This window comes from Microcaecilia unicolor, chromosome 4 (assembly GCF_901765095.1).
Source record: "Microcaecilia unicolor chromosome 4, aMicUni1.1, whole genome shotgun sequence".
NCBI lineage: Eukaryota > Metazoa > Chordata > Amphibia > Gymnophiona > Siphonopidae > Microcaecilia > Microcaecilia unicolor.
The window spans coordinates 287,105,819-287,121,704 of NC_044034.1; the positions used below are offsets into that span (position 1 = coordinate 287,105,819).

The following is a 15,886-nucleotide window of genomic DNA, read 5'->3' on the forward strand; positions in this document are numbered from 1 at the left end:
ATACCAGGAAATGTACATGGAAAGCGATGGCCACAAATGCTTGCAGTCTAAGCAATAAAGTTTGTGACCTTCAAAGCCCTGATGTTGGAGGCAGACTTAGACCTTGTTGCAATCACAGAGACGTGGCTAAATGGTTGCAAACATACCAGGCTGTAATCTATTTAGGAAGGATAGAGAGAATCGTAAAGGTGGAGGAGTAGCTCTATATGTGAGAAATGATATCACGGCGACCGAAATGACAGGGACCTGGGGAAAGGAAAAAGCGATATGGATCACCTTAAAAAGAGAGAGGATAGAACCTTTGTACACGTGGGTGCTGTCTACAGACCTCCGAAACAATTGGAGGAATTAGATAAAGACCTGATCGCAGATATTCAAAAGTTGGGAAACAAGAGAGAGGTGCTGTTGCTGGGAGATTTCAATCTGCCGGATGTAGATTGGAAGGTTCCGTCTGCGGAATCGGAAAGAAGTAGAGAGACCGTAGATGCTTTCCAAAGCGGTTTGCTCAGACAAATGGTGACGGAACCCACGAGGGAGGGAGCGACGCTGGATCTGGTGCTCACGAATGGGGATAGCGTGTCAAATGTCCGAGTGGGTGCCCAACTGGGCGGCAGTGACCATCAAACGGTTTGGTTTGATATTACAGCTAAAGTGGAGAGCGGCCACTCAAAAATCAAAGTCCTGGATTTCAAGCGTGCTGACTTTAGTAAAATGGGGGAATACCTGAGGAAGGAGATGATGGGCTGGGAGGAAATACGAGAAGTGGAAGGACAGTGGTCCAGGCTGAAGGAAGCTATAAATAGGGCCACGAACCTTTATGTAAGGAAAGTAAATAAAAGCAAGAGAAAAAGGAAACCGATATGGTTCTCCAAGCAAGTGGCTGAGAAAATAAAGGCTAAAGAGTTGGCGCTCCAGAAGTAGAAAAAAACTCAAGAAAAGGAACACGAGGAGGAATACCGGATGAAAATGAAAGAAGCCAAGAGAGAGATACATCTGGCGAAAGCGCACGCGGAAGAACAAATGGCTAGAAATGTAAGAAGGGGTGACAAAAATCTCTTCAGGTATATTAGTGAAAGAAGAATGACTAAAAAGGGAATTGTGAGACTAAAAGATACTGCGAAACGCTATGTGGATAACGATGAAGAAAAAGCAAATTTGCTAAATAGATACTTTTGTTCTGTTTTCACAGAAGAAAATCCTGGAGAAGGACTGCGATGGAGTGCAAAAAGTTCAAATGAGATTGAAGTGGATAGAGCACCGTTCACGGAAGAGTGTGTGTATGAACAACTTGAAAAGCTAAAGGTGGAAAAAGCCATGGGACCGGATGGGATCCCCAGGATATTGAGGGAGCTCAGAGAGGTTCTGGCAAGTCCTCTTAAAGATTTGTTTAATATATCCTTGCAGACGGGAGAGGTTCCGAGGGATTGGAGAACGGCGGAGGTGGTCCCTCTTCGGTTATTGGAAAAGTAATGGAAGCGATGCTGAAGGAAAGGATAGTGAGTTTCCTGGAAACCAATAAGTTGGAAGATCCGAGACAACATGGTTTTACCAAAGGGAAATCGTGCCAAACGAATCTCATTGAATTCTTTGATTGGGTGTGTATAATTATACTACAGCAAGAGGCCCTCACTGGATGCCCACCGGAAGGGTGGAAGGCCAGATTTTAGGACTCAGGCTGTAAAAATACCAGCTAGGTTTAAAAATCTATGACTGGCTGAGCAAGGACTTGCTTTTCCTGCAAGTTAATATGTGTTCTAGCTTAAGACCTATCCACTGGAATAGTGGTGGGCCAAGCTACATAGCTTTAAACAGCTGAAAAGCACTGACTAGGCCTGATAACAAGCTGATGGCCTTATAGCAGAGAGCCTGCAAGAGCAGGACTGTTTGGTGAGTTCTAATGAAACCTGGTGCAACTTCCAAATTGAGTGTAACACACATGATGTAGAAATTAAAGACAGAAATGATAAGAAGTTTGGTTCATAACACGGAGTCTGTCTTTAATAAGTTGGCACCCAGATCACAAGATGTTATGAAATTGATATATCTATATTTAGATATCTTCATAAGAACAAGTTGTTGACAAAAAGGGAAATTGCACAATAACTTGCAATAGCTAAAATGGAAACATGGGCACCTGACCGGGTATGATTCAGAGAGATTGAGCAAAATTAGAAAAAAAGTCCCTCTCAATAGACTTGTATGGGGACCAGATGGTATATAAGGACTGGTCACCCAAGCATATTTCGGAGGTTCTCCCCAACGCATCTAGGACGCAGAGCTCCGGTCAGCTGAATCCAGAATTTGTCTGATGAATGTATCTGATTAAAGTCTGATTTGGTAAGAATAAAAAGACTATTTCTTTAACTACACTGTTTCTGTCCTTGCTTCAATTTATTCTCTATCTTCTATCTGTTTTGCAAACTAACACACACACACACACACACACACAAGTAAGATTTCTCACTGAACATAAATAGCCAAAGATTCATTTAGATCCAAAGAGACAGAAAGCTGTGGTCATGGGAATAAGATTCGAACTGAGCCTTCTGATGCCTCCCCAGCACCAATACCAATGGGAAGGGATGTCATTGGAATTCAGGGAGGCGGTTAGAAAGATATTCGAAGACCAGACCCTCTGTACACCTCCGTGTGGAAGGATCCCACGGGGGTCTATAGAGGGGTAGGTTAAACAGGTGACAGGAGAATTGAATCAGGGACGAGCTATGGACGTAATCTACTTAGATTTCAGCAAAGCTTTTGACACAGTTCCCCACAGGAGGCTCTTAAATAAACTGGAGGGGCTGAAGATAGGACCTGAAGTGGTGAACTGGATTAGGAACTGGTTGACGGACAGAAGCCAGAGGGTGGTGGTGAATGGAATTCGCTCGGAGGAGGGAAAGGTGAGTAGTGGAGTTCCTCAAGGTTCGGTGCTGGGACCGATTCTGTTCAATATATTTGTGAGTGACATTGCCGAAGGGTTAGAAGGTAAAGTTTGCCTATTTGCGGATGATATTATGATCTGTAATAGAGTGGATACCCGGGAGGGAGTGGAAAACATGAAAAAGGATCTGAGGAAGCTAGAAGAATGGTCTAAGGTTTGGCAATTAAAATTCAACGCGAAGAAATGCAAAGTGATGCACTTAGGGAATAGAAATCCTTGGGAGACGTATGTATTAGGCGGGGAGAGTCTGATAGGTACCGACGGGGAGAGGGATCTTGGGGTAATAGTATCTGAGGATCTGAAGGCGACGAAACAGTGTGACAAGGCGGTGGCCGTAGCTAGAAGGTTGTTAGGCTTTATAGAGAGAGGTGTGACAAGCAGAAGAAAGGGGGTGTTGATGCCCCTGTATAAGTCGTTGGTGAGGCCCCACCTGGAGTATTGTGTTCAGTTTTGGAGGCCGTACCTTGCGAAGGATGTAAAAAGAATTGAAGCGGTGCAAAGAAAAGCTACGAGAATGGTAAGGGATTTGCGTTACAAGACGTATGAGGAGAGACTTGATGACCTGAACATGTATACTCTGGAAGAAAGGAGAAACAGGGGTGATATGATACAGACGTTCAAATATTTGAAAAGTATTAATCCGCAAACGAACCTTTTCCGGAGATGCGAAGGAGGTAGAACGAGAGGACATGAAATGAGATTGAAGGGGGGCAGACTCAAGAAAAATGTCAGGAAGTATTTTTTCACGGAGAGAGTAGTGGTTGCTTGGAATGCCCTCCCGCGGGAGGTGGTGGAAATGAAAACGGTAACAGAATTCAAGCATGCGTGGGATAAACATAAAAGAATCCTGTTAAGGAATAGAACCTAAGGCGCTTAGCCGAGATTGGGTGGCACAGCCGGTGGCAGGAGGCGGGGATAGTGCTGGGCAGACTTATACAGTCTGTGTAAGAGCCGGTGGTTGGGAGGCAGGGCTGGTGGTTGGGAGGCAGGGATAGTGCTGGGCAGACTTAGACGGTCTGTGCCCTGAAAAGGACAGGTACAAATCAAGGTAAGATATACACAAAAAGTAGCACATATGAGTTTATCTTGTTGGGCAGACTGGATGGACCATGCAGGTCTTTTTCTGCAGCCATCTACTATGTTACTATTAGGAGAGAATGTGGGGCAGCTGGAGAGAACAAGCTGCAGGAGCACCCAGGGGGAGGAGAAATGCGATTGTGCCAGTGGAGAGGAGAGGATAGGAAGGGAAGGAATGAGATGAGATGCTGCCTATAAGAGGAAGGGAAGAGATGAGAGATAGTGCCCAGAGAGAGGAAGGGAAGGGAAGAAAGACGGATGAGATGGTGCCCATAGAGAGGAAGGAAAAGAGAGAAGTGAGGAGATGGTGCCCATGGGGTGGGAGGACAGACAGAAGGAGAGAGGAGATGGTGCCAGGGATAGAAATAAGGAGGAAGAAAAATGGCATAAAGTTGAATGTGAAAGATGTTATAGGGGAAGAAGTGAAGAAGAGAGGAGGAGAGAAAAGAAACAGCGAGGAGAGAGGAGGCCCTGAAAATAGAGTTCAGAGCACAGACAGAGGAACAGAACCAGAGACCGGGAATAAGATGTTTAGAAAAATAAAATCACCACCGGACAACAAAGGTAAAATAAATGATTTTATTTTCAGTTTAGTAACTGAAATACAATACGTCAGTTTTGAGAATTTTCATCTGAAGTCTATATTTTGCACTATACAGGTGAAAATGAGAGGGGGATACTTTATACAACCATGCAATTAAAAATTGTAATCGCGACCAATCATGCAATTAAACATTTTAATCAGGGAACAGCCCTAACAAAAATACACTACTAAAATGCAGAAGATAGACGATGTAACGGAAGGGAGAAAACAAAAATAAATGAACCAAAAGAAATAACCAGAATGTAAAGAAAATAATGAAGAAATCATTAAGATATTAATTAGGGTTTAGAAATTTTTAAATTTTTAAGATGAAAAAAAGATTGAATACATAGTTATAAAAATATATGAAGCACATCTCCAGCAACCTGGATGAAAAAAAAATATGGCTTCTAACTAGATGTTCATGTCCAAGAAAGACAAGACATGACCTACTGTACAGAGAAACAAGTAGGCAACCTGCAGTGCTCCAATACATAAAAGTATTTACTTACAGAAACATTCCTGACTTACCTTTTGTGGCTCATCAACCAGATTATCCTCTCCATAAGTTGTGATAGTAAGTATGTTGCTACCCACATTCTGCCCACATTCACTTCCAGGATTGGCAGTAAGTGCAAACATCCCATCAGTCCCCTGGAAGTCATCATCATCACTATCAGCAGCCTGTACAGAAACACCAAAGTTTCAATGCATACAAAAACTCATGAACAAGGAAATTAGCAAACTGAACTTGTGCTGTGAATACTGCTTTATTTAAATGTATTAGAAGAATTGGCCTGCTAGGACAGTAGAGTTCACTTAGAACTTTTTTGATTCTGTAATCAAGTGACATCTGTATCTAGTTCAAAACAGGCTTACATGCAAAACCCATCAGCAATTAAAACTGAAAAGTAAGGAACAATATAAGGATGCAGTTTTAGTAAAGGTCAGACAAGATGAATGTGTGCAAGATTTACAAGGGCAGGAATATAAAATATGTTGTACTTAGTCAGACTAAAAGATTATATCATGTTTTATGATATATTAAATTGTATTTGTTAATACTGCACAAAGCTGAGAACTATTTATACCTAGATTAGCAGATAACCTGTAATAGATACATAAATAAAATAAATAGAATCTAGAATTACCATGCTGATCAAACACCACTTAACCCAGAACCTATGATATTATGGAGTTGTTCTTTTATGATTCAACAATTTTTTATTGATGACACATAAGCAAAATATACCAAATCACAAGGCATGTCACAAAAATACATACAGTCTGGTTGGTACCCTATTAGATACATCAACAAGTACTTATCAAATATTTAATATATACTACTGGGGATAAATATTTAAACTAGAAGAACAGATCTCAAAACTGTATCACAAAAACGTTCTTCCTTTAGAATCTTTCATTCCTTTTATTACAAATATTTATAACATATAAAACAAATCTATTGTGTAAGTTCCGGAACTCACCTAGTCACACCTTTCACTTCACCACCCACTCATATAAACCTTATGTGGAAACCTTACTATATCTCCACAAACTGTGTGCATTCTCCCCACTTATTTTACAAATTGATGTAACAACTTCAATTTCAAATCTTCCACTTGTATCTTAATTATAGTCCTTAAAGATTTCAATTGAATTATGTGAATTAGCAATTTTAATCAGACATACTGAAAACGAATATGCAACAACCTCTTTAGACTTCTAGATCTGCAATTAAGGAACCACTGCCCGTACACCACTACAACCCCCACTGCTAGCCACATGAAGACAAACTGTAGGAGAAATAGAGAGTACCATTAAAGAAAAACAAGTTGGAAGATCTGTCTCACTTTCAAGCACATGCCGACATCATTCTATGAACATAAATCAACGAAGGCACCATGAAATCCACAAATCGACCCACACTAAGTCTCAGGCAAACATGGAGCGAGTCCCTGCATTCAAACTAATGTTTCTTATACTACTACTTTCTCTCAACACCAGTTCCCTACCCCGACCTCAGGGAGATTGTTGGAGGATCCCCATTCTATTCCACAGCAAACATAGCCCAAGGGTTACTAAGACAATATCAGACCACCTACACACTACTTCCGACACCACCACCTCAGACTCGCATGTACTGTAGGGGACAAAAAGAACAAAATCCCAAGTCCGGGGAATCGCTACCTAGTAAAAGTCCAATGTAAAAACTCAAAGACAGATCAATACTTACCAATTCCAATAGGCTACATCAATGCCAGATCTGTGATAGGCAAAACTGACACTATAAGGGAATGGCAGGAAGAGGATAAATTAGGCGCCCTGTTTATTATGGAGTCCTGGCTCCATTCCAGGGATGACCCTATCATCTAAATGACCTGTGCCCTCCCAGGATACAAAATCGGCCACTTGACTAGAGACAAAAAGAAAGGAGGGGGCTAAGCCATACTAATGATCCTTCTTCCAAGTAGAACTATTTACCACATTTAACTCCTCCCCCACCTAGAAATACTTGTGTGCACTATTCACGACAACTCACTGCAGGACCAACTATGCTGCCTCATATTGTACTGCCCTCAGGCAAATGGGGTGAGGTGCAGGTAGATTTCATGGACAGGTACATAAGTAATGCCACACTGGGTAAATACCAAAGGTCCATCGAGCCCAGCATCCTGTCCACGACAGCGGCTAATCCAGGCCAAGGGCACCTGGCGAGCTTCCCAAACGTACAAACATTCTATACATGTTATTCCTGGAATTGTGGATTTTTCCCAAGTCCATTAAGTAGTGGTTTATGGACTTGTCTTTTAGGAAACCGTTTAACCCCTTTTAAAACTGCTAACCTAAGCGCCTTCACCATGTTCTCCGACAACGAATTCCAGAGTTTAATTATGCGTTGGGTGAAGAATTTTCTCCGATGTTTTAAATTTACTACATTGTAGTTTCATCGCATGCCCCCTAGTCCTAGTATTTTTGGAAAGTGTGACAGACGCTTCACATCCACATGTTCCACTCCACTCAATATTTTATATCTATCATGTCTCCCCTCAGCCGTGTCTTCTCCAAGCTGAAAAGCCCTAGCCTCCTTAGTCTTTCTTCATAGGGAAGTTGTCCCATCCCCACTATCATTTTAGTCCCCCTTTGCTGCACCTTTTCCAATTCTACTATATCTTTCTTGAGATGTGGCGACCAGAATTGAACACAGTACTCAAGGTGTGGTCGCACCATGGAGCGATATAACGGCATTATAACATCCTCACACCTGTTTTCCATACCTTTCCTAATAATACCCAACATTCTATTCGCTTTCCTAGCCGCAGCACCACACTGAGCAGAAGGTTTCAGTGTATTATCGACGACGACACCCAGATCCCTTTCTTGGTCCGTAACGCCTAATGTGGAACCTTGCATGACGTAGCTATAATTCGGGTTCTTTTTTCCCCACATGCATCACCTAGCACTTGCTCACATTAAACGTCATCTGCCATTTAGCCGCCCAGTCTCCCAGTCTCGTAAGGTCCTTCTGTAATTTTTCACAATCCTGTCGCGAGTTAACGACTTTGAATAACTGTGTGTCATCAGCAAATTTAATTACCTCGCTAGTTACTCCCATCTCTAAATCATTTATAAATATGTTAAAAAGCAGCGGTCCTAGCACAGACCCCTGAGGGACCCCACTAACTACCCTTCTCCATTGTGAATACTGCCCATTTAACCCCACTCTCTGTTTCCTATCCTTCAACCAGTTTTTAATCCACAAGGCAAAATTATGTATCATACCTGATAATTTTCTTTCCATTAATCATAGCTGATCAATCCATAGACTGGTGGGTTGTGTCCATCTACCAGCAGGTGGAGATAGAGAGCAATCCTTTTGCCTCCCTATATGTGGTCATGTGCTGCCGGAAACTCCTCAGTATGTCGATATCAAAGCTCGATCCGCAGGACTCAGCACTTAGAGAATTACACCCACAAAGGAACACTCTGCCCAGCTCACTACCGCCGAAACGGGGGAGGGGAATCAACCCAGCTCATCCCCACACAAGTGGGGGAGGGGAATCCATCCAGCTCATCCCCGCGGAGCGGGGGATGGACACCACACCCGCCGATGCGGGGGGATCTGGCTTATCCTGCAACTGCAACCGCGGGAGGAGCTGGCTGACCCTAACACCGCCGAAGCGGGAGGGATATAATGCTACCCTACTGCCGTACGAAGCGGGAGGGAGCGCCGGCAGAATTTAGGTCTCAATCCAGCCCCGTAAAACGGAGGGGAGAGGAATGCAGCAGCTCACTGTAACACAAAATCGTCTCAACTCCTGAAGAATCCAATTGAAAAAACTTGAACACGAAGTCCTCCTGAACAGGAACTGAAGACTAAACTTGAACCTGAAATGCAACCAGAATATAAAGAGTACAGATATCTGGGAGGGGCTATGGATTGATCAGCTATGATTAATGGAAAGAAAATTATCAGGTATGATACATAATTTTACCTTCCATATCATCATGCTGATCAATCCATAGACTGGTGGGATGTACCGAAGCAGTACTCACCCAGGGCGGGACATAGAAATCCCTGACCGCAACACTGAAGCTCCAAAACGGGCCTCCGCCCGAGCAGCCACAGTCAAGCGGTAATGCCTGGAGAAGGTATGAGCCGATGCCCAAGTTGCCGCCTTGCAAATCTCTTCCAAGGAGACGGACCCGGCCTCTGCCATCGAGGCCGCCTGCGCTCTAGTGGAGTGAGCCTTCAGCTGGATAGGCGGCATCTTCCCCGCGGCCACATAAGCCGCTGCAATGGTTTCCTTGACCCATCGTGCTACTGTAGGCTTGGATGCCTGCAGACCCTTACGAGGACCTGCGAACAGCACAAACAGATGATCTGACTTCCGGAAATCATTGGTCACTTCCAAGTATCTGATGATGACTCGTCTCACATCTAGATATTTGAGAGCAGACTACTCCTCTCGGTAGTCCTCCCTACGAAAGGAGGGTAGGCAGAGCTGCTGATTCACAAGGAAGCGAGAAACAATCTTGGGCAGGAAGGAAGGCACCGTGCAAATAGACACTCCTGCCTCAGTGAACTGCAGGAAGGGTTCCCGACATGATAGCGCCTGGAGCTCGGAAACTCGTCTGGCTGAAGTGATAGCCACCAAAAAGACTGCTTTCAACGTCAGGTCTTTCAGAGATGCCCTCGACAAGGGTTCAAAAGGCGGCTTCTGCAAGGCTCTTAGCACTAGATTGAGATTCCACGCAGGCACCACCGAGCGCAGAGGAGGGCGTAGGTGATTAACTCCCTTGAGAAAGCGCACCACATCTGGCTGCGAGGCTAGGGAAGCACCCTTCCAGCGACCCTGAAGCAAGCCAGAGCCGCTACCTGGACTTTAAGGGAACTGAGCGACAGGCCTTTCTCCAGACCTTCTTGCAGGAATGCCAGCACTGAAGAAATTGGAGCAGTGAAGGGAGAAAGTGAGCCTGCCTCACACCACGATGCAAAGGTACGCCAAACCCTGGCGTAAGCAGTAGAAGTAGAGCGCTTCCTCGCTCTCAGCATAGTGGCGATGACCTTGTCTGAGAAGCCCTTCTTCCTCAGACGCTGCCGCTCAATAGCCAGGCCGTAAGACCAAAGGGGGAGGGATCCTCCATCACCACGGGACCCTGATGCAACAGGCCCGGCCCCGCTGGCAGCCGTCCACTGAGAGCCTGATCAAGTCCGCATACCAGGGACGTCTGGGGCAGTCCGGACCCACCAGGATTATCCGGCCCGGATGCATTTGCCACCCAGTCTAGCACCCTGCCCAACATGGGCCAGGGTGGGAACACATAGAGAAGCTCCTGTGTCGGTCACTGTTGGAGAAGAGCATCTACTCCCAGAGATCGAGGGTCCCGTCCTCTGCTGAAAAAGCACGGCACTTGGCCGATGATGCCATCAGATCTAGGCTCGGCTGGCCCCAGCGCTTCGTGATGTCCAAGAACGCCTGAGCCGATAACTGCCACTCTCCGGGATCCAAGGTATGGCGACTGAGAAAGTCCGCCTTGACATTCATGACTCCGGCAATGTGGGCTGCCGACAGCTGTTCCAGGTTCGCTTCCGCCCACTGGCATAGATTCATGGCCTCCTTGGCTAGAGGGGCGCTCTTGGTACCTCCCCCCTGGCGATTGACATAGGCCACAGCCGTGGCATTTTCCGACAGGACCCGTACTGGCTTCAACGCCAGTACCGGGAGAAACTCCAAAAGCGCCAACCGAATGGCTCTGAGTTGCAGGAGGTTGATAGACCACTTTGCCTCTGCAGGAGACCAGAGCCCCTGCGCTGTCCTTCCCAAGCAGTGGGCTCCCCAGCCCGTCAAAGAGGTGTCCGTCGTGACGACAACCCACTCCGGGGTCAAAAGAAGCATCCCTGCGGACAACTTGTCTGTCCTCAGCCACCAGCTCAGCGCCTTGCGCACTGCTGGGTCCAAGGGAAGGCGCACAGCGTAATCCTCCGACACTGGAGTCCAGCGCTGCAGCAGAGAGAGTTGTAGTGGTCTCATATGAGCCCTGGCCCAGGGCACTACTTCCATCGTGGCTTCATAGAGCCCAACAGCTGCACATAGTCCCAAGCCCGTAGAGGAGAGGCTACTAGGAACTGGTCCACCTGAGCCTGAAGCTTGACAATCCGACTGTCCGGCAGGAACACTCTGCCCACTTGGGTGTCGAAACGAACTCCCAGATACTCCAGGGACTGAGTCGGGTGCAGCTGGCTTTTCTCCCAGTTGATGATCCACCCCAGGGAGCTCAAAAGAGCAATCACCCGGTCTACAGCTCTGCCGCACTCTACATAAAAGGGGGCGCGGATCAACCAGTCGTCCAGATAAGGATGGACTTGTACTCCTTCCTTTCGTAGGAAGGCCACGATGACCACCATTACTTTGGAGAAGGTCCGCGGAGCAGTAGCCAACCCGAAAGGGAGGGCTCTGAACTGGAAGTGTCGGCCCAGGACTGCAAAACGCAGAAAGCGTTGATGAAGAGGACAGATGGGAATATGCAAGTAAGCTTCCTTGATGTCCAAGGATGCCAGGAACTCCCCTGCCTTCACTGCCGCTATAACAGAGCGGAGAGTCACCATTCGGAAGTGCCGAACTTTCAAGGCCCGATTGACCCCTTTGAGGTCAAGGATAGGCCTTACAGAACCTCCTTTCTTTGGTACCACAAAGTAAATGGAGTAACGTCCCTTGCCAAGCTGATTTTCTGGCACCGGAACGACCGCGCCCAGGCGGATCAGATTGTCCAAGGTCTGCTGCACTGCCACAGCTTTGACCAGAGACTTGCAGGGAGAGTGCACAAACCCGTCTCTTAAGGGTCAGCAGAACTCTAGCTTGTAGCCATCTCTGATGACTTCCAGCACCCAAGCGTCTGAAGTTACCCTGGTCCACTCGCCCAGAAACGAGGACAGGCGTCCTCCAATCTGCACTGGGCCATAGACCAGGGCCCCGTCATTGGGTACGAGACCCTGGGGGAGGACCGGAGGACGCACCTCCGGGACTGCGTTCTCTGCGAAAGGAATGCTGCTTGGGGGAGAAGTTCCTCTTGAAGGAAGAGGGGGCAGAGGAGCCCGACTTGCCCGGGCGATACCGACGGGCTTCCTGAAACCGTCCTTTGGAGGAACCGGGGCGAGCACCCTGACCTCTGGTAACCTCTTGCCCTTAGACGTGCCGAGATCGGTCACAATTTTGTCCAGCTCGACCCCAAAGTGCAGCTTGCCTTTAAAAGGCAACTTTAAAAGGCAACTTAGCCAGGCGAGACTTAGAGGCGTGGTCAGCAGAACAATGCTTCAGCCAAAGCCAACGCCGTGCAAAGCTCTCAAGACATCATATAGTAAGTCTGCGAAATAAGCCAAGCCCGATTCCAGGGCCGGCCAATCAGCCCTCAAGGAAGGATCCGAGGCGGGTCAGGCACGCCCTGGCTACATAGGAGCTGCAAACTGAGGCCTGCAAACTTAAAGCAGCCGCCTCGAAGGACGACCTTAAGGCCACCTCCAATCTTCTGTCTTGGGCGTCCTTTAGGGCCGTGCCACCTTCCACCGGCAACGCCATATTCTTAGTCACCGCAGTGATTAAAGAATCCACGGTAGGCCAAAGAAAGGCCTCCCGTTCACCTTCAGGCAGAGGATAGAGGCGGGACATAGCCCTAGCCACTTTGAGGCTCGCTTCTGGGACATCCCATTGAGCCGAAATCAAGGTGCGCATGGCCTCATGCACGTGGAAGGTTCTAGGTGGGCGCTTCGTCCCCAGCATAATGGCGGAGCCAACAGAGGCTGAGGGAGAGACGTCCTCCGAAGAGGAAATCTTCAAAATGCTCTTGGCCTGCACTAACAGGTTGGGCAAATCCTCTGAGCGAAAGTTCCACGCTGCGGAGGGGTCATCCGCTGCATCCGAGCGGGAATCTGTCTCCTCCAAGGAATCCCCAAAGGACCGTTGTGAGAACTCAGATATGCTGCCCTCATCTACATCAGAGGAGACAAAGTCCTCTACGGCCTGGAAATCCACCCTAGGGCGTTTGCTTCCGGAGGCCTCAACCTCTTTATCGGACAAGGGAGCAGGGGCAGCGTTTTGCATAAGGAAAGCCTGATGCAGCAGCAAAATGAACTCAGGGGAGAAACCCCCCCAGACTGTGCACTTCTGCAGCCTGGGCCACGGCCCTAGACGCACCCTCAACCGGCGCTCGCGAGAGCGGGGGAGAAACATGCTGCGAATCCAAAATGGCGTCCGGCGCGGAAAGAACGGCACTTAACTTTGGCCGCTTTTTTGCCGTCGCCCGATCAAGGGACGACCATAGCATTAATGTCTCACACCTCGAGGGCAGCCCAAGAAGAAGCCGTCCGAGCAGAGTGGCCGGCCAAAATGGGGGGGGGGAGGGGGCGAGCAGCGGGGGATGGGCGTTTATGGCGGGAAAAACCACCGCATCGGAGGAAGAACCGGGACCCTGACCGGCCTCCCAACTGACGCCCAAAAAAGGCGATTCAGGTTTTGAAACCCCCGCATCCCCGCTAGATGCGCACACGCGGTCCGGGGAGCGATTCTTCGCGCCTTCGCCCTCCGACGCCATAGGCCACGTGGAGACCGATCGGGGAACCCCCTGCCCGCTACAAAAGGTAAAAATTACCTGCTTCTCGCTCCGAGCTGTAACGAACTGGAGTCCCAGTGAGCAGCTGCAATAAACGCTGATATAAACGTTGAAATAAACGCCCTTAAAGGACGTCCAAAAAAAATTTTTTTTTTTTTTTAACGGAGCCAGCGGGAGGGGGGAGAAAAGGAGGGACCTGGCACCACCAGGTTTGCACTTGCTCAAGAAGAGCCCTCAACCCCAGGTACTCAACAAAACCTAAGAATTAGGCTTGGAGACCTAGCCAGAGCTGCTGCTGTGTGTGACCACCACCTGCTGAGATAGAGAACATACTGAGGAGTTTCCGGCAGCACATGACCACATATAGGGAGGCAAAAGGATTGCTCTCTATCTCCACCTGCTGGTAGATGGACACAACCCACCAGTCTATGGATTGATCAGCATGATGATATGGAATAGGACATTTCCTCCTATCCCATGACCCTCCAATTTCCTCTGTAGCCTTTCATGAGGTACCTTGTCAAACGCCTTTTGAAAATCCAGATACACAATATCAACCGGCTCCCCTTTGTCCACATGTTTACTCCTTCAAAGAAATGAAGTAAATTGGTCAGGCAAGATTTCCCCACACAAAAGCTGTGCTGACTTGGTCTCAGTAATCCATGTCCTCGGATGTGCTCGGTAACTTTGTTTTTGATAATAGCCTCTACCATTTTCCCCGGCACCAACGTCAGACTCACCGGTCTATAATTTCCTGGATCTCCCCTGGCAGGGCCGTGCCAAGGGTCTGTGGCGCCCCCCTGCAGAAGATCAGTTGGTGCCCCCAGCGCCCCCCCCCCCGCAGACGAAGTTGGCGAGCGCGCGCCCCCTCTCCCCCCGTGAAAATGATCACTGCCCTCCCATCCACGCTCCTCTCTCCCCTGCCCTCCCACTCCCATGTCCCAACTGCCCACCCTCTTCTCCCCCCCCCAAGATCCCTTTTAAATTTACCTCCGTCCGGCAGCGAAGACGCAATGTCAGTGAAGGAGGCGGCGCTCCCGACGTCTCTACTAGTCTTCCCTTCGCTCAATGTCCCGCCTTCTTCTGACGTCATTTGACGGAACACTGAGCAAAGGGAAGACTAGTAGAGATGTCGGGAGCGCCGCCTCCTTCATTGACGCTGCACTTTCGCTGCCGGACGGAGGTAAATTTAAAAGCGATCTTGTTGGGGGGGGGGGGGGGAGAAGAGGGCGAGCAGTTGGGACATGGGAGCGGGAGGGCGCCCCCTAGAGGACGGTGTCCTCCTGCCGTGCTTACCTCGCTTACCGTGTTGGCACGGCCCTGTCCCCTGGAACCTTTTTTAAAAATCGGCGTTACATTGGCCGCCCTCCAATCTTCAGGTACCATGCTCGATTTTAAGGATAAATTGCATATCACTAACAGAAGCTCCGGAAGCTCATTTTTCAGTTCTATCAGTACTCTAGGATGAATACCATCCGGTCCAGGAGATTTGCTACTCTTCAGTTTGCTGAACTGCCCCATTACGTCCTCCAGGTTTACCATGAATTCAGTAAGTTTCTCCGACTCGTCCGCTTGAAATACAATTGACGACACCGGTATCCTACCCAAATCTTCCTCGGCGAAGACCGAAGCAAAGAATTCATTCAATATCTCCGCTACGTCTTTATCTTCATTGATTGCCCCTTTTACCCCTCGGTCATCCAGCGGCCCAACCGATTCTTTTGCCGGCTTCCTGCTTTTAATATACCGAGAAATGTTTTTTTTGCTATGGTTTTTTTTTTGCCTCTAATGCTATCTTTTTTCCGTAATCCCTCTTGGCCTTCTTTATCTGCGCCTTGCATTTGCTTTGACACTCCTTATGCTGCTTCTTGTTATTTTCAGACGGTTCCTTCTTCCATTTTCTGAAGGCGTTTCTTTTAGCCCTAATAGCTTCCTTCACCTCACTTTTCAACCACGTCGGCTGTCTTTTGGACTTCCGTCTTTCTTTTCTAATTCGTGGAATATGTTTAGTCTGGGCCTCCAGGATGGTATTTTTGAACAGCGTCCACGCCTATTGTACAGTTTTTATCCTCTCAGTTGCCCCCCTAAGTTTTTTTTTTTAACCGTTCTTCTCATTTTATCATAGTCTCCTTTTTTAAAGTTAAACGCTAGATTGCCAAGACCTGTCGTTTCTTTCT

At 47.8% G+C, this 15,886-nt stretch overlaps 1 protein-coding gene across 1 annotated transcript in view; it reads right to left on the bottom strand.

Moving 5' to 3' along the window:
* NCAPH (non-SMC condensin I complex subunit H) overlaps positions 1 to 15,886 on the bottom strand; it is a gene marked incomplete in the record, with an annotated part of 295,343 nt that overhangs the window by 65,795 nt on the left and 213,662 nt on the right. The window contains 1 exon segment of the mRNA XM_030202485.1: positions 5,133 to 5,285. Coding sequence (XP_030058345.1) covers positions 5,133 to 5,285 — 153 coding nt within the window.